The sequence below is a fragment of the Lepidochelys kempii genome, chromosome 3 (genome assembly GCF_965140285.1).
Source record: "Lepidochelys kempii isolate rLepKem1 chromosome 3, rLepKem1.hap1, whole genome shotgun sequence".
Classification (NCBI taxonomy): Eukaryota; Metazoa; Chordata; order Testudines; family Cheloniidae; genus Lepidochelys; species Lepidochelys kempii.
The window spans coordinates 32272224-32294174 of NC_136382.1; the positions used below are offsets into that span (position 1 = coordinate 32272224).

Here is a 21951-nt window from a genome sequence, read left to right on the forward strand (position 1 = left end):
GGGGATGACAGATTTGGGGTACAGGAGGGTTCTCCGGGTTGGGACTGAGCGGTTCGGTGGGGGGTGGGAGGGTGGCTCGGGCGCCGCTCCGGGCAGCGCTTACCTCAAGCGGCTCCCGGAAGCAGTGGCATGTCCCCACTCCGGCTCCTGCATGGCCAGGCAGCTCTGCTGCATGCTGCCCCATCCACAGATGCTGCCCCTGCAGCTCCCATTGGCCGCGGTTCCCAGCCAATGGGAGCTGCGGTGGCAGCGTGCGGAGTGGAGGCCCCTACGACTGCCCCTACGCATATGAGCTTGAAGGGGGACATGCTGCTGCTTTCTGGAGCCGCACGGAGTGGTCCCCAGCTGGAGCTCGAGGGTCGGATGCCCCCCACGGGCCATAGTTTGCCCACCCCTGTACCAGATGGCAATAGTAAAATTATTAATAGTGATGCAGAAAAACAAGAGTTCAGTAAATAATTCTGTTCTGTATTTGGAAAGAATCAGGATGATGTATTCATATCAAGAGAATGAAGTAGTATCCAGTCTATTTGTAACAAAGGACGATGTTTAGACATCTACTAGGGATAAACATTTTAAAATCGGCAGGCTTGAATAACATTCACCCACAAGACCCAAAGGAGTTGGCTGAGGAGAATGAACAGCTTACTTTTTAATAAATCTTGGAATACCAGGGAAGTTCTAGAAGACTGGAAGAGTGCTAACGTTTCACTAATATTAAGAGGTTAAGCCAGATTACCTAGGAAGTATAAACTGGTTAACATGACATCAGTCCTGGGCAAAATAATGGGAAAGCTAATCAAGAGTTCAGATGATAGAGAATAGGAATATAATTCCAGTCAGCAGAGTTTTATGGAAAATTGATTTTGTCAAACCTGATTTCATTCTTTGGAATTACAAGTTTGGTTGATTAGGCAAGTATGTAAATGTAATAAACTTAGTTTTTGTTGGTAAAGCATAACGTTCTGATTTTAAAAATTAACACTATACAATGTCAACAGAGTACATCTTAAATGAATTAAGAGCTGGTAGCTGACAGACTTTAAAAAATAATAGGGAAATCATCAAATCAGTGAGGTTCAACAGTGCTATTCAAAATTTTCATTAGTGATCGGGAAGTAAATATGAAATCACCGTTGATCAAATTTGAGGATGACATGCAGATTTGAGTAGTAAGTGACAGTGCAAACACAGAGATCTGGATCACTTTGTAAACTGGCCTCCTACAAACTAAATGTTTTAATACAGCTAAATGTATTGGACAGACCACTCAACATGAACTCCCAATATAATGCTGTGGAAAAAAGGGCTAATATGGCCCTTGGATGTAGACAGGAGTAGTAAATAGGACTAGGGAAATGATTTTTACTTCTGTCTATGGCACTAGAGGGGCAGATATTGGAATACTGTGTACAGTGCTAGTGTCCACTTTTTTTTGTAAAAGGATTTTGGGAGCAGAAAGCCAGAAAAAGGGGTTTTGAGGGCTGGAGAAAATGCCTTCAGTTATCAAAAAGATTGAGGTGGCTTGATTATAGTGTACCTGGGGAGTGGGAAGGAGATGGGATATGGGTACTAAGGGGATCTTCAGTCTACCAGGGAAAGGTATAACAAGAACGAATGGCTGGAAGTTGAAGCTAGACCTAATGTGTGCATTGCTTTTAATTTTGAATTTAACTATGAGGGTGATTAGCCATTGGGATAGTAGTGGGTTCTCCATCTTAGTCTTCAGATCAAGACTGGATGCGCTTGCTGGAAGATATGCTTTAGCCAACCATATGTTGTGTTCAGTATGGGATAGCTGGATGAAATTTATTGGCCCTTGCGTTCAAGAGGTCAGACAACCTTATGGTCCCTTCTGGCCTTAAATTATATGAATCAGTAAATACTGTCATCTACAAATGAAGTGTGCTTGATGCACATGTACACTTGAATGTTTGGCCTGTAAATTGCCCTGCTGTTTCCGTTAATCTCCTGTTGAGATTGCTTGGGTGGTTCATGTGTCTGAGCTGCTTCAGGTTTATACAGCATTCTCCAGGCTCAGACATATGTTCATATTTTAAGGTTATATTTATACCAATGAGGCCTAGAAACTGTTTTCTGTGGGATGCAAGCTTTCATTTGAATCTGGATGTCATGCTTGTTGGATAGCTACAACAAACTGGCAGACAAGTTTATATTCCACACCTAAGTGTTTAGTCATAATTGACTAATGAATATCACTTAAGAAAACAGTAAATAAAATCCTGCTCGCATGTCTTGGCCATAAAGTGGAAAATAAAAATTCCCTCTTTTTAAAGAGACTTGAATTTCTGATAGATTGTGTTGGTTTTTTTCCAGTGAAATGGACTGGTCTCAAACTAATCTTCAGTTGAAATTATTTTCTATTGGAATACATGGATTCTTCCTTCGTGCATAAACATATATTCAGGCTTGCCATTTGCTACTAGATTTTTGCCCTTTTCTAACTTACTATCACTCTTTCTTTCCACAATGTTTTAGACAGCTTACCGAACTGGAGACTTTAAAATGTTCTAGGCTTTAGTGTTTGTTACTGTGCAAGTAGTCTGATTCGGTAAGTGAATATACATTTGTCTAAAAGACATTGTTAAAAAATTTCTAAATACTTCGCAGATTTTACTCTGAGCTTCTTTGCATATGCGCAACGTGCTATGACCAGGATTACTTTATCTAGACCAGTATTTGGAGGGTCTTCCATTGCAGTGCATGCAACATGCTAATGTCTCCTATTCCTGCTTTAGGAGCTGCTGGACAAATTTTTAATAGCTAATGCAACTAATCCAGAGAGCAAGGTATTCTACCTGAAGATGAAGGGAGACTACTTCCGATACCTTGCTGAAGTTGCATGTGGAGATGACAGAAAACGTAAGCATATTGTGTTCAATCATGCTCAAATAGTTAACGCTTACTTCTGTTTTGAGGTGGTGGGGAGAGGAAAGAGGAGCTAGAATGCACTGCATGTGTCACTAACTTTCATAACTCCTATGCCACCCAATAAAATGGAGAGGAACTGCGTTTAGATCTGATATCAGTGCCAATTTTCAAAATTTAGGTTGACTTTTATTGGACCTGAAGTGTTCTCTATTGAAAAACTTCAGTGTATGGTGGAATGGAATTTCGTGTAGTAGTCCCTTCCCCTACCTCCTCCCATGTGAATGGCTATTGAAGAAATGCTTACTTGAAACTTTCAGAATACTGTTTAGGTGAAAGGTCACCTAATGGCTTAAGAGATACTTAATACTATACTTGTATCTCCTCTCCCCCCCCCCCCCGGGTAAGTAGGCTAGAGGTATTAGGGAAAGAGGAAGCTGCCTACAACTTTCTATCTGCGTTGACCCTATCAACCCATAGTTTTAATTGGGCAAAACTTAACTGTCAAGCCATGACTCCTTGAGTCAGATGAGGCATGATGTACACTAGGAATTTACTTCAGTACAGCTATGTTTCCCAAGGGTGTAAAAATCCTTCTGTCAACGTAGCTACTCCCTCTCGGGGAGGTGGATTACCTATGCCAACGGGAGAATCCCTCCTGTCAGCGTAGGTAATGTCTACACTGAATCGCTACAGCGGTGCGGATGTGCTGCTGTAGTGCTTTAAGTGTACACATACCCTGAATAAGATGATAAATGTAAATTAAATTACTAACTAGATGGACAAAGTGATATTAAAGTAACAGTAATCCGGTACCCTATCAAGAAACCATTTATGGTGAGCTCCAGTCTTAAGCTGTCTAATGCTGGTAGAGATAGTACACTCCTTTTGTGATTCTAGTCTGTTTACTGCTGCTGATCCTGAAGGACTGTAGTCCCTCAGAAACCTCAGCAGCCATTAGGACTTACTGCAGGGAGGGGGGAGAAACAGCCTGTTACTTGATACGGGGCCTTCTGACACTGCTAGCAGTCAACACCTGTTCTGTGGACCATAGAAAATTGTTCACCATAACAATTAAACTAGATGTTCAGAAGACACATTGGACAAGTACTCCTTTTCTTTTTGGAACAAGTAAGAGAACTATCCTGTAAGGTACCCAGATGTCACAGCAAGGGCAATATAAAAGCTTGGGCAGGTATTAAGACTTAACTTCACACAGCTCAAACCAAAAGGTAGTCCTGGAGTTCTGCCCTGATAGAGAAGGGAGTTTGCCAGTCCCTGAGGAGCTGAGCTGTCAATATTTCTGGCTGGCCATTGAACAGAATGGGTTGCTGATAGGGTGTTAACCAGTTGCAGATGAATCCATTTAAACCAGATGTGAGGGAGGGGCATGGAGCTGATTTTTCACTTACACAAAGGCCTCATTACACTTTTTCTGGCAGTGTAAAGGGACCTCAAAATGGGTGCAAATGTAAAATGGTGTAAAGAGGCTTTGATGTAAATGAGAACTGAGTCTAAAATTTTTGAATCCCTTGGCCCTAACAGGACTGTAGCAGAGTCTCAAAGCTGGTACCATAACATCAAGGGAAAAACTTCGTATAAGGCTATCATTGAATGTAATCAAGCTGTCAACACTATCTTTGTTCAGCTTCCATGATGATAATCTTACCTCCATTTTAATCTCCAGTACCCAATATAACTCTAAGGGCTTGTCTAAGCACAGGTGTTGCAGTAATTAAAACTTGGGTTTTAAAACCCATTTTTGTAAACTGATGCAAATCCCTGTGTGGATACTCTGTGGTATTGACATTCCCTGACATTTTCCATAAGACCCTGTTTTCAGTGGCTTATAACTTTGTCAAACCATTTGGGTTAAATTTTCTGTCAGGTGTCTGCCTCAGGCTAAATTTGTTGAGAAATTTTCAGCCAAAATGGTTCAGTAGTTTCTGAAAACAACAACAGAGAAAAATGCTTTGCCCATGCAACAAAATTCTGATGACTTTTTCTTTGAAAAGCTTTGGCGCACACATTTGAAATTTGGCAGGAGGTGGCTTTTGTGTCAGGGGTGTGCCTCTTCCATCCCTGTGAATATCTACCCAAATTTGGCTTTTATAAAGCCTCTGAAGAATTGTACTTCCCACATGTCCAATAGGGACTGCTTAATTTTTAACAGCTAACTTCCTTGAAGGTTCCATCTGCAATGAGTATGCTCCATCCCAGGGCTGAGCAAGACTTTACCTGTTACCGCAGCTCTGGACTGCTGCAAGCCAGCCTGGATTCACACACCTCAAATGAGAGCACTGAGACTTTGTCTCCTGTTCTCTCAGTGATCCCCCTGATGGGCCCAGGCAGCATGGAGGAGGAATCTGCCTGACTTTAATGCAGATGAGACAAAAACCAGACCTTTGAGAGGAAGTAGATTGGGATGAGGAAACTGGGGCTAGAGACTGGTAGGAATTGGGGAGGGAGATTGGGACACAGAACAAGGATACAGACTGAGAGCCAGAGTTGGAGAGCGATGAGAAGCCTGAAGAATGTAGACTGAGACTGGGACAGGAGCCAGATGTGGGAAAGAGACAGGACAGGGTGAAGGAGGGTATGTGGAAAAAGGAGTTAAGTTTGGTGGGGGGGGAGGCAGGCAGGCAGAAATGCCCATTAAGGCGCACACTTCTCCAAATTCTTGAGGGGACTAACAATATGAGCTATTCCATTGGCTCAAGTGGCAGAGGTGCATGGTGTATCTAACGGTTCCTGCTGATCTATGTGGGTGTCAATATGATGCCACAGGGAAGAATTTGTTTTTAGTTTTTTAAAAAAACTAGGAAATTAAACACAAATTGTTTAAAATACAATTTTCAAGGTTGTAAAGTCAAGAACTCAAAAATTAAATACCAGAGTTCAGGTTGCCTGTACATTTGCACTATAGAATCATAGAATGTTGGAAGGGACCTCAAGTGGTCATCAAGTCCATCCCCCTTCACTGGGGTAGGGCCAAATAAACCTAGACCATCCCTAACAGGGCTTTGTCCAACCTGTTCTTAAAAAGCTCCAATGGAAGCCTATTCCAGAGCTTAACTATCCTTAGTTAGTTCTCCCCCCCTAATATCCCACCTAAATTTCCTATACTGCAGGTTTAGCATATTACTACTTGTCCTACCTTCAATGGACATGGAGAACAACTGATCACTGTCCTCTTTATAAAAGCCCTTAACATACATTTGAAGACTTATCAGGTCCCCTCTGTCGTCGTCTTCTCAAGATTAAACATGCCCAGTTTTCAATCTCTTTTTATAGCTCAGGTTTTCTAAATCTTTTATCACTTTTTATTGCTCTCCTCGACTCTCTCCAATTTGTCCACATCTTTCCCAAAGTGTGGTGCCCAGTTGAGGCCTCACCAATGCCCAGTACAGCAAGACAACTACCTTCCATGTCTTACATACAACATTCCTCTTAATACACCTCAGAATATTAGCCTTTTTTGCAGCTGCATGTTTGTTGATTCATATTCAATTTGTGATCCACTATAGTCCCCAGATCCTTCAGCAGTACACCTGCATAGCCAGTTATTCCCCAATTTGTAGGGTTTTTTTCCCCTCCCTTCCTAAGTAAAGTCCTTTGCGCTGGTCTTTATTGATTTTCATGTTGGGGGTTTTTAGACTAATTTTCCAGTTTAAGGTCATTTTGAATGCTAATCCTGTCTTGTAAAGTTCTTGTAATCCCTCCCAGTTTAGTTCATCCACAGATTCTATTGGCATACTCTCTCCTTCATTATCTAATTTGTTGATGAAAATATTGAATAGTACCAGACCCTGTGCAGGATCTCAATAGATATGCCCCTCCCAGTTTGACAACTACTCCTGCCCATCACAGGCCACAGAACCTCACCCGCCCACTCCTGCAGTAGGTCCATAACCTCTTGCTAAGTTACTGAAGTCCTCACATCTTGATTTAAAGACTTTCAAGTCAGAGAATTCACCATTACTTGAATTCAAATCTGTAAGTGACCCGTGCCCCATGCTCCAAGGGAAGGTATACTTTTTGAGTATGGCCTTTCAACCAGTTATGTATCCACCTTAGAGCAAATTTATCTAGACCACATTTCCCTAGTTTGCTTATGAGCATGTCATGTAGGACTGTCAAAAGCCTCATTAAAATCAAGATATATCAGATCTCCCCCACATCCCCAACATTCACTAGGCCAGTAACCCTATCAAAAAACATTGTTTTTTGGCATGATTTGTTTTTGATATATCTATGCTGGCTATTCCTTACTACCCTATTATCCTGTAGGAGGTGCTTACAGATTGTCTAATAAATTGTACCAGTATGATAGTCCTTATTTTCATGATCACGTTATTTTTGCAATAGGACTTCTGCCTCATTCAGTGCATAGAATGAACTGTGCTCATTTAATGAGAAGTTGTTTAGTTTTCTCGTTGTTGCTCAGTGCATGGCCCCCTGTCTTTACTGCTTATAATTCAAGTGCTGCTCTATAGACAGTTATTTCCTTGTAGGCTTTTCTGTGGCAATCATCACAATAGTATATAGTAGAGTGCTTTACAAGTGTTACTGAATTTATTTTCACAATACGCCTGTGAGATGGGAAGAGTGGGCAAGTATTATCCCAATTTTAGAGATGGGGAACAGTCACAATGATATGGTCAAAAGTATTCACTAATTTCGTTGCCCAGTTAGATATGTCTAATACCCAATTGAGTTCTTCGTATTATATCCCACTTCATATGTTGAAAGCACAGCTCCCACTGATGTGAGTGCTTAGCAGTTTTTCAGATCAGATGCCAAGATCTCAATTTGGGCACCCAGAAAATGAGGAACACACAATTAGTGACTACCTGTGAAAAGTTTGGGCGTTTTTTTGTTTTTGTTTTTTTAAAGTGACCTACCTACCATCATAGAAACTCTGTGGCAGGGATAGAATTCAAATTTCCAGGGCAGTATTAAATAGCCTTGACCATAAACACGTCTTTTTTTTTTTTTTTCCTTCTTATCATTTGCCTCATTTACTATGTACACCTTCCAGCTTCTGCAACAAACAAAGCAGGAGTGCTATAGACACCAACTTCCTTTACTGCATAACCCTGATGCATCCCCAGAGCAGCTCCACCCTGTCCATTAGGGTCCTGTGGAAAAATTGTATGTGATCATGTAATTAAAGACTCATACACGTAAGAGGGCTAAACAAAGGTTACATGGGCAACCATAGTTCTGGGATTTCCTGGGTCCTTCACTTTGCAATCTTAACATGTTGGTTTTTTTTTGTGTGTAATATCGGTTTAGTTTGAGCCTATAAATGTCAGTACACAGTTGCACCAATTTAAAAGTCCCACCCTTAATTAAGCCAATGCAATTGTTTATTTCAGCCTAAATAATGAGAGGCTAATCATTTCTCTGAGGAGGTATTTGAAGCTAGGGTGAGGGCCTCAGCTTTCACTTTTCTCTGTATCATCCCCCTTTTTGTGTTGAAATGTTCCTGTTTCTCAACAGAAACAATAGAAAATTCACAAGCAGCTTATCAGGAGGCGTTTGACATCAGCAAGAAAGAGATGCAACCTACACATCCAATTCGTTTGGGCCTAGCTCTTAACTTTTCTGTATTTTACTATGAGATCCTCAACAACCCTGAGCTTGCCTGCACGCTGGCTAAGACAGTAAGTTTCTGTATCTTTCTGGAAGGAGGGTAATTCTAATTAATGGAAGCTAATCTGAATAATGTGAATTGATCAGTCTGTCTTGTACAATAAAATCCTATTTCATTTAATATATTTGATTTGCAGGTGTCAACTGTCAACTGACTTAAAGGGACACTGTCAACTTTAGTTTACAATATTTGTTACTGAAAGAATTTTAAACATACAAGATTTGTGCTGTTTTAAGCTATTTTTCCAATTTGGACAATGCAAATCAATGAAATTCTTTTCACTTTCTTCAATGCTGCATGCTTGTTTAATAAAGCTGTCTTCATGGAAAAAGGTTAAACTTAATTTTGAATTGTCCCTTAAATATCCACCCATAGTAACACTAATAGGAATATTCATAATCACTACCTCAATGTAAATATGAAAAACTTAATTATTCTAGGCTTTTGATGAGGCTATCGCAGAACTTGATACGCTGAACGAAGACTCATACAAAGACAGTACTCTCATCATGCAGTTGCTTAGAGACAACCTAACAGTAAGTTGCCCTTTTGTGCTAATTGGTCCAATAGCTGTAATTGTATAATAGCTATATTTAGACCTCATTTGTGTGATAAAACCAAAACATGGTCTTTATCTAGCATGAGCATCTTGATATTTAGGCCTATTATGTATGTACTGTATTGAAGATTTACTTTCATAAGTAGGTTGAGGTCTAATTTAAACTTTAGTGTGAAAAATTAATTGCATTAAATAATCTGTGGCAGATTCAAACTTGGTTTGGACTAAAAAAATAGCATGAGTTAGTCCAGTTTCCGTTTTGCTAAATACAGCTTCACTTTCATCATAAAACTAGCAGGCTGACTTGACTTAGCAGATAGTACTATAAATCTGGTGGAAAAAATGATAATCCAGTCATTAAGACAAGAATGAAAAAAAGTTAACTGTCTTAAAGGTATTACTGGTTCCAGCAATATTCCCTGTACTTAACTGGAATGAATTTAAGGTGCACCAACTGTATACCATGTTAACTGTCTAAGGGACAGCTAGCTACATACTCCCAGCAATATTCCTCACTGTAGGTTTCCATAACAATAGGAATTGTGACTTTGACTGGTGAGGTGAAAGTGCAACCAGAGAGGTTGACATTCCAGAGAACAATGTTCTTTTAGCGGGGGGGGCAGTCAAACAGACTTACGTATTTCTTAAGTGCCAATAGTATAATTGGGTACCATATATTAAACAGATGTGTATTTGTTTAGCATTATGTTCACTTTGGCTGGTTAAATCTTAAACAGTTATGTATATGGCTGTGCCCTATGGATGAGAGGGTGCTCACAGTAAGCCAGTGGAAACTCTGCAAATTAAAGCAACAGAGCTTTACACCTCCAAACCATAGCACTTAACAAATGTAGAACTCCTCCCATCTAGTCCTTGACTTTAGGAATAGGATAGTTGGTGCTAACCTGGAGGGTAGATGAGTAAGTTTCCAGGCTGATGTGGCTTTTTTCTTATTTCTAGTTATGGACATCAGACAATGCAGGAGAAGAATGTGATGCTGCAGAAGGTGCAGAAAACTAAACTGCACATGGGGTGTGTCATTCTCTCTTCCCTTCTCAAGAAACCTTTTTACACGTCTCCATTCCTTATAGCTCCACTTGGATTTCCTATAGCAAAGAGAACCCATCCATGTGTATGGAAATCAGTTTATAGTCTTTTCACACTGCAGCTTTGGGAAAACTCCATTCCTTGATTTGTGTTTGTCCTGGCCTTCCCTGTGTGCGGTTACTGCTGTAGAAAAGTATTAATAGCTTCATTTCATATAAACATAAGTAATTTCCAAACACTTATGTAGCGGACTAAAGTGTACCTGGTATTTAAAAACAAAAATCTGAACCAGTTCCTGCAAGTTGACTGTGTTTTGTATTACAGTAAAGATATTAAAATGTAGTTAATTGCAACTAAAGAGTGTTCAACATAGCTTTCTAATTCTCCACATTCCCTCTTATTCTGCAGGGTTTCCTTTCAGTAACTGATTTTCACATGCTACTGTGTATTCTTTTCATGAGGGTTATGAAAGTATTGGGCCAGATGGAAAGTTTTTGGCATTTTTAGATTGAGAATTACAAATTGAGTTGCCTTCTGTGTAATATACTGCAGGGGCTACTGTATGTGTGTGTGAAAATGAGGGTCTCTTCTTACTCAGTCTTCAGTTGCTGCTGTTTATAAGTTGATATCCCTTCCCAATAAAAGTCACTTACACTCCTGCCTTTGTAGTTTTGGTATTCACTTTACTATGTGCTAGAAGCAGCATGGAACTGCTGGAATACAGACAGTGCTTTTTGGCAGATTAAAGTGCATGTCATTTCTTAATACACTGGAATGGGAAAACCAATTCAAGTTCACATGTTCAAGTATAACATTTAGTACTTTTCCATGCAGATTTGTGCACATGTGAGAAGGTGTCAAGTTTGTCCAGTGATTGTTATTTAGAGAGTTGGACCACTATTGTGTGTTGCTAATCATTGATTGTAGTCCCAAAAAAGCCTTGTGAAAATGTTATGCCCTATGTAACAGCAAAGTAACATTAAATAAAATTACATTTTATAAACCACTTACTGTTTTTGTAACAATTCCATGCAATTACTTTAAGGGCTGAACTATAGCAAGTCATGCTAGGAGAAATGTCCTTCTCAAACATGTAACTCATTCTTAAAGTCAGTTGTTCAGGTGAATTCACTTTGTATTTACATATTAATGAATTGTATGAAAATACCTGAAAGTTATTCATATGAATAATTCATAGGCACAGATAATCCTCAAAGTTTAACCTGTGGTATGTGTCCTCCTTATTTAAGCTACTTGTACTGATAGAAATTGTTGTAAAAGACAGAAGCTAAGCAGTTAAATACCAAGTAGTACTCCTTGCTCCTAAGAGTTGAAACAGCCTGATGTGTGTTCCATTGCTGCAAATCTGTTATCTCCTAATTCTTCAAGTGGCATCCCTATGGATGCTCCAGTGTAGGTGTGCTTGCATCCCTGTGCTGCTAATCGGGTAACTTCTGAGGCTGTGTCCGTTAAGTCCTACACATTCACTGCCCCTCCTCATGCTACACCATGAGGCTAGCATGTGCAAGCTAACTCCGCTCAGTTTTTTTTCTCATCCACCCCAGCTAGTGACAGAGCTATTCGCAGTACGTTAAGACTACATTACTTCAATTTGATTTCTATAGTTCTTAGTTCCCAGTTATAGTTATATTTTTTCTTCTGAATTCATTTTTATTGAATGGATGCTGGAGTCTCATAATGACCAATTTAAGGCCATTGTCCAGGAGGGCCAGTTAGTGGTGAAGACATTGTTGCAATCTTTCCTCAGTGCAGCCGAAATGGTGACTAGGTCCATCTCCATGGTGGTGGTGATGTGACAGGTATCTTGGCTCCATCTCTCAAGCTTTCCCAGAGGAGGTACAGTCTACAGCTGAAGACCTCCCTTTTGAGGTCACGAAGCTCTTTGCGGAGAAGACTGATGCCTCCTTTCATATCCTGAAGGACTCTAGGGCCACTTGCCAGTTGCTGGGCATCAACACGCCAGGACAAAGACTGTTCAGTTCCCAATCCCAGCGTAGACCACACACGCCTCAATATATGGCTCAACACCACTATGAGCTGCAGAAAAAGGGCAAATTTCCCAAGAGCAAATCTGGCCTACAGTCTTCTTTATCCCAGCCCTCTACGTCCAAATACCAGTTTTGACAGATGGATGAAGCATGTTGTGCCATTCTCCTCCTTCCCCCTCCCCCTCTCACTGATATAGCTGACCATTGCTTTACACCCATTTGACCACCAATTAGCAGTGTTCCGCAGTGCTTGGGAATGCATAACATCGGACCAAAGAATCCTAGAGATTGTTCAAACTCTGTACTTGATCCACTGTACCTTCTTACCCCCTCCACAACACCCTTCCCCATCCTTCAGGGACCCTTCTCTCGAGAGTTTATTATGACAAAAGGTAGGTAGTCTCCTCCAGTTAGGAGCCATAGAACCAGTACCTCAAAATCTGAGGCAAAGGATTCTGTTCTATTTCCTAATATCCAAAAGAAAGGGTGTTTGGAGACCCATAGTGGACCTCAGAGCTCAAGTTTTTCATGGCTCAAAAGTTCAAGATGGTCATGTTATAAACAATCGTTTCAGCACTGGAACAGGGAGACTGGTTTTGGCCCTCGACTGTCAGGACGCCTACTTTAATATCTCAGTCCTACCAACTCAGACAATTTCTCAGATTCACTCTGGGACAAGACCAATACAGGGTGCTCCCCTTTGGGCTATCATTGGCCCGGAGAGTGTTTTCCAAGATTCTCTCAATGGTGGCCACTCACGATCCCTTGGGAATGTGATTTACTTGTATGTTGACAATTGGCTCCTCAGAGCCTGATCTCTCCAGGAGGCTCAAAAAGTCACCAAAGCTGCAGTGCACTTATTTACAGAACGGGGCCTACAGATCAATACCAAGAAGTCAACCCTTGTCCCAGTGCAACACCTGGAATTCATAGGAGCTGATCTTGATTCATTACAGTCCAGAGCTCTGTTGCCTCAACACAGGTTCCTCTCCTTGGTCATGCTCGTGGAGTCTGTTCAGAGCAGCCCACAAATATCAGCCACGCTTGGCCTCCAACTCTTGAGACATATGGCAACGGGCACAGCGGTAAGCCCACATGCCAGACTTTGCATGTGATCCTTTCAGAAGTGGTTTAGCTCAGTTTACAGACCAAGCAGCGACAGACTGGATAAACTTCTGTCACCAGCCACCACAAATTCCTTAGACTAATGGAAGGACCCAGCCAACATTTGGAAAGGAATCCCCTTCTCACAAAACCCTCCGTCACATTTATAGGGTGGGACACACATCTACATGGCCTCACAACACAAGGCAAATAGTCATCTATGAAGATATCCCTTCAAATCAATCTCCTTGAGCTAAGAGCAGTCAGGAACACCTGTGCTCATTTCCTCCTGCTGATCAAAGAGCCTAACAGACAACATAACCAGTATGTACAAAATCAGTCATCATACGGGAGACAGGTCTCCCTCTTTCTGCATGGTGGTAACGAAGCTATGCAGTTGGTGCACACCGTTGATAGGGGACAGTCTAAATCACAAATTCCTGCATGACCATGAGTGGGAGATAGACCCAACAGTACTCCATGACCTACCCAGACATTGGGGAACACCGTCCACAAACCTGTTTGCCACTCCCCTGACCAAGAAATGTCCCACCACTGCTCCAGAGCAGAGATGGGACAACACTCCTTGGGCAATGCTGCTGCTCCTCCTCCTCCTCTAGGACAGGGACTATCTCTATGCCTTTCCTCCATTTCCCCTACTGTCAAAGGTCCTACTGAAAATAAAAAGGGACGGAGGTCATGTCATTCTGATTGCTCCTACTTGGCTGAGACAGATCTGGTAGCCTTACTTGTCACACCTTGTGACGTGCCCGTTGAACCTTTTCCTGCCCATTCCGCACAGTCTCTTGCAGAATGGAGGACCTCTCCTGCATCCCAACTTGGGGATTATCTACCTCAAGGCATGGTTCCTACTTGGTTCCAACATCTAAAAAAGCTACTGTTCAAGGGAGGTTCAAGAAGTTCTATTAAACAGTAGAAAATCCTTTACAAGATGTACTGGAGTGTAAAAATGGTCCAGGCTCCATATTTGGTGTATGTCCCAACAGCTCTCCCCAACAGCTGTGATTCTTCACATATCCTAGACTATGCATAGTACAGATCTCTTTAGGGATCCATCTCTAAGCTCTCTCAGGGTCCACCTAATGCTATAACAGCTTTCCGCCGACCTGTTGAGGGGTACACACCCAACTACTAACAGGTTCATCAAAGGTATAGTAAACTTCCCACAACCTCGACTTCCTACCCCCATGTGGGACCTAAATCTGGTACTGAAAAGACTGACACGGCCTCCTTTCGAACCCATGGCCACCTGTTCGCTGACATACCTATTAGTGAAAACAGCCTTCCTGGTAGCAGTTACCTCAGCCAGGAGAATAGGTGAGATAACCGCTCTGATGACTCATCCTCCCCCCCACCCCATTCCACAATAGTTTCCCCAGACAAGGTTACACTCGGGTTGCATCCAAAATTCATCCCTAAGGTAACCTGTTTCACATGGATTTAATTTATTTACCCCAAGCCTCACCAGGATAACAGGGAGGCTCTATTGAATACTCTAGGAGAGCCCTGGCCTTTTATCTGCTCAGGACAAAGGCCTTCAGGAAGTCCCCCAGACTTTTCCTTTCTGTTGCAGACAGATTGAAGGGCTCAGCAATATCAGTCCAAAGGCTCTCCAAGTGGGTCTCAACTTGCATCAGTGTTACCAATCTTGCAACATGACCCCTCCAGACTCTATTTGTACACACTCCACTAGGTCACTTTTTTCAAGCATGTCCCTATCTCAGATCTGTAGAGCAGCAACATGGACATCCGTCCATGCTTTTGCAGAACACGGTATTGCTTGGGAGTCACCTACAGTGAGGCACCCTTAGGGACACTACTCGAAGTTACTCACCTTTGTGCAAGAACGATGATTCTTCAACATGAGTGCCCCTTTGGGTGCTCTACAACCCACCCTCCTCCCCTCTCCTTCAGAGTTTTTGTCAATGACTGCAGTAGAGAAGGAACTGAGGGGGATTAGCCCGCACGTACTGACTAGCTTCGTGGCGGGGCATGAGGAGGAACAGCAAATGTATGGCCCTAACAGACATTGCTACCGAAGTTCCCCAATCAGCAGCACAGGGACGCAAGCACACCTACAGTGGAGCACCTAGAGAGGGATACATCTCAAAGAACCATTGTTACTGCACAAAGTGAGTAACTTCATCTCAAACTATGCATGTATAATTAAAAAAAAAATCCCTAAAAATATCCTCTAAATCCCTTGAATTCCTCTGATATCCCACCACAGTCTTTCAACTATGAGCACCATTTTATTGCAGTATTCCAGATGCACTCTGACCTGAGCCTCAGAGGAATAATTATTTTCCTGCTCTGGTTCACACAGACTGCAGCCTACAATTGTATTTGTCTTTTTGCTTCTCATGCTAAACTCGTCTAATTAGCCCTCTGCTATTTGACTTTTACCACTACTGCTTTACAGATTTCTTCATCCAATCTGTCTCTAGATTTTTCTCCTAATGCATTAGCTTGCATATTTTTCAAATACAGTCAAAGTTTTTTCTGTCTGTTTCTGAACTCTCTATTTCTCTCCTCTGTTTCTCTACTTCCCCATGTAGATTAACTTTTGAAATTCTTCAACTCCCTCTGCTAGATCACTGATCACAAACTGGACCTAACACCAATCCATGTGGTTATCCCATTGTCAGGTCTTTCCACACCCACTTACTTACATTGCTGATAACCATTACTGTTTTGTCTGAGCTTTCAACAGGTGTATTTGCAACTGTTTCTACCTTATCTGAATAGTCTTAACGAGCAAGAATTAATCATATTTAGTGCTTTACTGAAATCAAAGCTAACTACATCCACTTTGTTTCCTTAATCCGGTAACATTGTGATGCTGTCAAAAACCAAAAACAAACCCTGCAACTCACTAAATATTAAAAACAGTAAGGCATTGATTCAAACAGAGCCAACGATCCATTGTAATAAGAGCAAGAACAAAAGTGCTGTTGCGGTCAATGCTTATAATTAAATGTGCACACCACATCAGAGCAAACGGATTAACATGCAGATGGCGGCAACTTCGTATAATGCTGTGCAAACTGAACAGAAATCTCAAAATGCAAAGCACCATCTGAGGACCCGATATGTCTGGAGGAATCAGCTTTGCTAGTTATTACTTCCTGGGGGTAAAATGTGTGCAGTAACCTTTTTTCCTAAAGTGTCTCACGCCCCCACCGAGTACACTTTCTGCCCCCTTGGGGGGGCCCTGCCCACCAGTTGAGAACTCCGTACTAGAGGTAGAAGTTAAACTTACACGATGGTAGCTGAGGCCATGTTTATGCTACAGCGACACAGCTACAACGCTGCAGCTGTGCCACTGTAGCACCATAGTATAGAGACTTCCTGCATCAACAGAAGGGGTTTTTGTCAATGTAGTTAATCCACCTATCTGAGAGACGGCAGCAGCTAGGTCGGCGGAGTAATTCTATCGACCTCGCCGCATCTACACCAGGGGCTAGGTCAACATAACTACTGTACTCAGGGCACACAGTTTTTCACAGCCCTGTGCAATGTAGCTGGATTGATCTAATTTTTAATTTATCTTATTCTAATGCCCCTGTCCCCAGGCTTCAAACCTTGTGGCAAGCCTATGCCAGTGAGCGACCCACACTCCAGTTGTCTGAAGTGTCTGGGAGAGGCTCACGTAAGAGCACTGTCAGATTTGTCAGGACTTTAAGCCTCGTACGAAGAAAGATGGAGAGGCTTGACTGAGGGTTATCCTAATGGTAGCCACTCTTAGACCAGCGTTGGAGCCAAGTTGCTCACATTCAGCACCAACCACTTTGGCCTTGGTGCAAAGTGCCCCTCCAGCACCGCACATTTCCCAGCACTGTTCTCCATCTCCACTGCCAAGGAAGAAACATAAAAACCAGCTGTCTGAGAGGACGCTATCCAGTGCAGCAGAAAGGCAAAGAAGGGGAAGGGTAGTGGAGTGCGACCTGCATCAGGCCACTCCACCTCCAGTCTCATAGTGGCACCCTTGACTCTGCACAGAGGGATGTTGAGTGCAGGACCTGCCCTGACGCTAGAAAGTCATTGCAGCATCAGTGGGATCACAGTGCCTTCTCCCCCAGAGGCCTTTGCAGTTGCCAGGTGCTTATCCATCCCGGTACCGTTGACCACAATGGGACAACCACCGGTTCTGATGAACATGAGCAGGAGAGAGCATGGTGCCCCAAACTCCTTCCTGGCACTGGGACTTTCAGTACCTTACAGGGGTAAGCCAACCCTGCTTTTTTTTCTGCAAGGTCATCCCCAGTTCAGCACCAGTCCCCAGATCTTTGGCACCCAACAGCAGAAGTGAGGGGTGCTGCTCCCCCATGATCACCTCAGGAGGACTCTCTCTTTGGAGTCTGAGGTGAGCCCTATGCCCATCCCAAGAACTGCCACCGGTATCTATCTCTCCCACTGGTACCTGGCCAGGTGGACAGTGGCTTATGCAATGGCCGTTCTGGAACACGTCGGGGTTTTCCCCAGTACTGGGTCTGTCGTCCCACTGGTCATACTGGGTTGCTTCTGATAGGCAGGCTTCCACACCACTCTGTGCAGCACCAGACCCTGATTTCCAGTACGAGACTTCTATGGGACTTCTGCGTAACACCCTGAATCCACCTTAAGACTTTCCATCTTCCAGGAGTCCAGAATGCCCTGGCAGATCACCTCCGCAGATCTTTCTCCTCTCACCCTGAGTGGTCCCTTCACCCAGAGGTCACCAGGTTCATCTTCCAAAGGTGGGGATCTCCCCAGGTAAACCTGTTGACAACCAGGCAGAACAGGAAATGCCATCTGTTTTGCTCGCTGCACAGACACAGCCCAGTCTCGCTTTCAGATGCCTTCCTTTCAGAGGTCCTTCTGAAAATCAAACAGGACAAGGCAAGAGTTATTTTTATAGCTCTGGTATGGCGTGCCAACACTGGTTGGGACACTGCTAGACTTATCAGTAGTACCCCCACCCCCACTACAACTCCACCCAGACCTGATCTCATAATATCACGGATGTTTACTCCACCTGAATCTTGGGGCCCTTCACTTGACTGCATGGAAGCTCCATGGGTGAACCCGGAGGAGCAAGCCTGTTGGGAACAAGTTTGCCAGGTCTTGCTGGGTAGTAGGATGCAGTCTACTCGGGCTACCTACCTTGCCAAATGGAAGCATTTCTTAATATGGCCTTCCCAACAAGGTCTCTCTCCGACTCAGTCTTCAGTTTATACTGGATTACTTGCTCAGCCCAAAACAGCAGGGTCTGGCCCTCACATCTATCAAGGTACATCTAGCAGCAATTCCGAGTTTCTACCCGCCAGCGGGCAGTAGGTCAGTTTTCTCTCACGTGATGTCCATCTGCTTTCTTAAAGGATTGGAGAGGCTTTACCCTGAGGTTCATGAACCGATTTCTCCATGGGATTTAAACCTGATCCTATCAAAACTTAGAGGCCCTCCTTTTGAGCCATTAGCATTGTACCATCTGCTGTTTCTCTCCTGCGATGTCTCCTTCCTGATAGCTATTACCTCAGCCAGAAGGGTCTGTGAAATCCAGGCCCTTATGTCAGAACCACTGTACACGGTGTTCTTCAAGGAACAGGGTTCAACTGTGCTCCCATCCGGCCTTCCTGCCAGAGGTGGTCTCGCAGTTCCATAGCAACCAAGCCATTTTCCTGACCATTTTCTTCTGGAACCAACACAAGAATTCAGAAGAGCAGCGGCTTCACTCATTGGATGTTAGGCGTGCCATTACCTTCTACACTCAGAGGACTAAACTGTTCTGCAGATATATGCAACTCTTTGTGGCAGTAGCAGAGAGGATGAAAGGCCTGCTGGTTTCAACCAAGAGAATCTCCTCCTGGATAACCTCTTGTATTGGGGCATGCTATGAGCAGGTGAACATTCCATCTCCAGCCATCTTGATCTCTCATTCCACGAGAGCTCAGACCTCTTCAGAAGCATTTCTGGCCCAGGTCCCGATCCAAGATACCTGTGGGGCTGCACCCTGGTCGTCAGTGCATACCTTCTGGTCCCACTACACCATTACCCAATAGGCTCGAGACGACACCAGGTCCAGGAGAGCAATGTTGCAATTCGCATGTCCATGCACTCAGAGCCCACCTCCTGGGCTACTGCTTAAGAGCCACCTAATGTGGAATGGACATGAGCAAGCACTTGAACAACAGTTATGGAAAGGCTAGTAACTTTTTTTCTTCTTCAGGATACACTCATAGAATCGTAGGACTGGAAGGAACCTCGAGAGGTCATCTAGTCCAGTCCCCTGCACTCATGGCAGAACTAAGTATTATCTAGACCGTTCCCGACAAGTGTTTGTCTAACCCGCTCTTAATCTCCAATGATGGAGATTCCACAACAGGGCACTTTCTCCCAGTGCTTAACCACCCTCACAGGAAGCTTTTCCTAATACTCAGCCTAAACCTCCCTTGCTGCAACTTAGGCCCATTGTTTCTTTTATCCTCAGAGGTTTAAAAGAACAATTCCTCCTCCTTGTAACAACCTTTTATGTACCCTCTACCCCGATATAATGCGGTCTGATATAATGTGAATTCGGATATAATGCGGTAAAGCAGCACTCTGTGGAGCGGGGCTGCTTTACCTCATTATAGCTGAATTAGTGTTACTACAAGCAGCTCACCTCCACCTCCTCCCACGAGCATGCCGCCATTCCGCTTCTCCCCCCTCCCTCCCAGGCTTGCTGCGCCAAACAGCTGATTCACGGCAAGCCTTGGAGGGAGAGAGGGAGGGGGGAGAAGCGGAGCGGCGGTGGCGTGCTCAGGGGAGGAGGCGGAGTGGAGGTGAGCTGGGGCGGGGGCGTGCAAGGAGGGCCGCAGCAAGTAACCAGGGAGGGGGAGGGTGCAGAGGGAACACTTCCGCTTCGCCTCCCTCCCCCCTTCCTGCCTTTCTTCATTCCTTCCTTCACGTGCCAAACAGCTGATTAGCGTGGCAAGCCTGGAAGGGGTGTGGGGGGGGAAGCGGAGCAGCAGCAATGCGCTCAGGGGAGGAGGAGGAGGCAGAGCGGAGGTGAGCTGGGGCAGGGAGCAGTTCCTTTCCCTACCCCAATATAATGCAGTCTCACCTATAAGACGGTAAGATTTTTTGGTTCCTGAGGACTGTGTTATATCGGGGTAGAGGTGTACTTGAAAACTGTTATCATGTCCCCTCTGTCTTCTCTCTTCCAGATTAAACAAACCCAGTTTTTTTCAATCTTCCCTCATAGGTCATGTTTTCTAGTCCTTTAATCATTTTTGTTGCTCTTCTCTGGACTTTCTCCAATTTGTACATATCTTTCCTGAAATGTGGCACCCAGAATACTTTAGTTGAGGCCTAATTAGCACAGAGTAGAGCGGAAGAATTATTTCTTGTGTCTTGCTTATAACACTCCTGCTAATACATCCCAGAATGATGTTCACTTCTTTTGCAACAGTGTTACACTGTTGGCTCATATTTAGCTTGTGGTCCACTATGAACCCCCCTCTCGCTCCAATCTTTTTCCGCAGTACTCCTTCCTAGGCAGTTATTTCCCATTTTGTATGTGTGCAACTGATTGTTCCTTCCTAAGTGGAGTACTTTGCATTTATCCTTATTTCATCCTATTTACTTCAGACCATTTCTCCAGTTTGTCCAGATCATTTTGAATTTTAATCTTATCCTCCAAAGCACTTGCAACCCCTCCCAGCTTGGTATCGTCCGCAAACTTTTAGATAATGGCATAGAGTGTACACTTAATCACTGATGAAGCTATTGAACAGAACCAACCCAGAACTGATCCCTGCAGGACCCCACTCATTATGCCCTTCCAGCATAATTGAACCATGGTTTTCCAATCAGTTTTGAACCCACCTTATAGTAGCTCCATCCAGGTTGCATTTCCCTAGTTTGTTTATGAGACTGTCATGTGAGACAGTAAGATATACCACATTTACCCCCATCCACAAGGCTTGTTGCCTGTCAAAGAAACGGATCAGGTTGGTTTGAAATTATTTGTTTTTGACAAATCTATGCTGACTGTTACTTATCACCTTATTATCTTCTAGATGTTTGCAAATTGCGTAATTATTTGCTCCATTATCTTTTTGGGTACAGAAGTTAAGCTGACTGGTCTGTAATTCTCCGGGTTGTCCTTATTTCCCTTTTTATAGATTGGCACTATATTTGCCCTTTTCTATTCCATATTTGCTCATGTCCATTCCATGATCCACTCTCCTCCCCTCTATTGGAGTTAACCATAAAGAAGGAACTTTGAGGATACAGGGCCAGCAGTGCTCCTTATACCGGTGCATAAGCATGTGGTACCAGGGGGTGCTATAGCCAGCTCGACGCATGCCACTGAGGGAAAAAATCTCTGGCAATGGTGCACACAGCACATGCACACCTAACGCGGAGTGGACACGAGCAACACATCTCGAAGAAGAATAGTTACGGAAAGGTTAGTAACAATTTTTCATGTGGTCAGTAATACGATTCAAAAACATCCTTTCTCAGTGAGTTCCCGTGTAAGTGAGGGAGTATTCTTGAAACTTCATTATATAGATAGCCCAGCCCACGGGAAAAAAATGGAGTACACTAATTTTTGAGGCTTGATCTGCCCAAGTCATGTATATCATTCAAAATAATTATAGAAAGAAGATTTTGATCTATTGACTATAAAAAAGTGT

General features: G+C 43.3%; 1 protein-coding gene across 2 annotated transcripts in view; it reads left to right on the forward strand.

The window, feature by feature from the left end:
• The window catches only part of YWHAQ (tyrosine 3-monooxygenase/tryptophan 5-monooxygenase activation protein theta), a 50013-nt gene extending 38853 nt beyond the window's left edge, over positions 1 to 11160 (forward strand). For both annotated transcript variants that reach the window (XM_073336047.1, XM_073336048.2), the window contains exons 3-6: positions 2760 to 2883; positions 8395 to 8558; positions 8989 to 9084; positions 10068 to 11160. In XM_073336047.1, the coding sequence (XP_073192148.1) occupies positions 2760 to 2883; positions 8395 to 8558; positions 8989 to 9084; positions 10068 to 10127 (444 nt within the window). In that variant the 3' untranslated portion in view covers positions 10128 to 11160. The remainder of the gene's footprint in view (positions 1 to 2759; positions 2884 to 8394; positions 8559 to 8988; positions 9085 to 10067) is intronic.
• The last annotated feature ends 10791 nt before the right edge of the window (positions 11161 to 21951 follow it).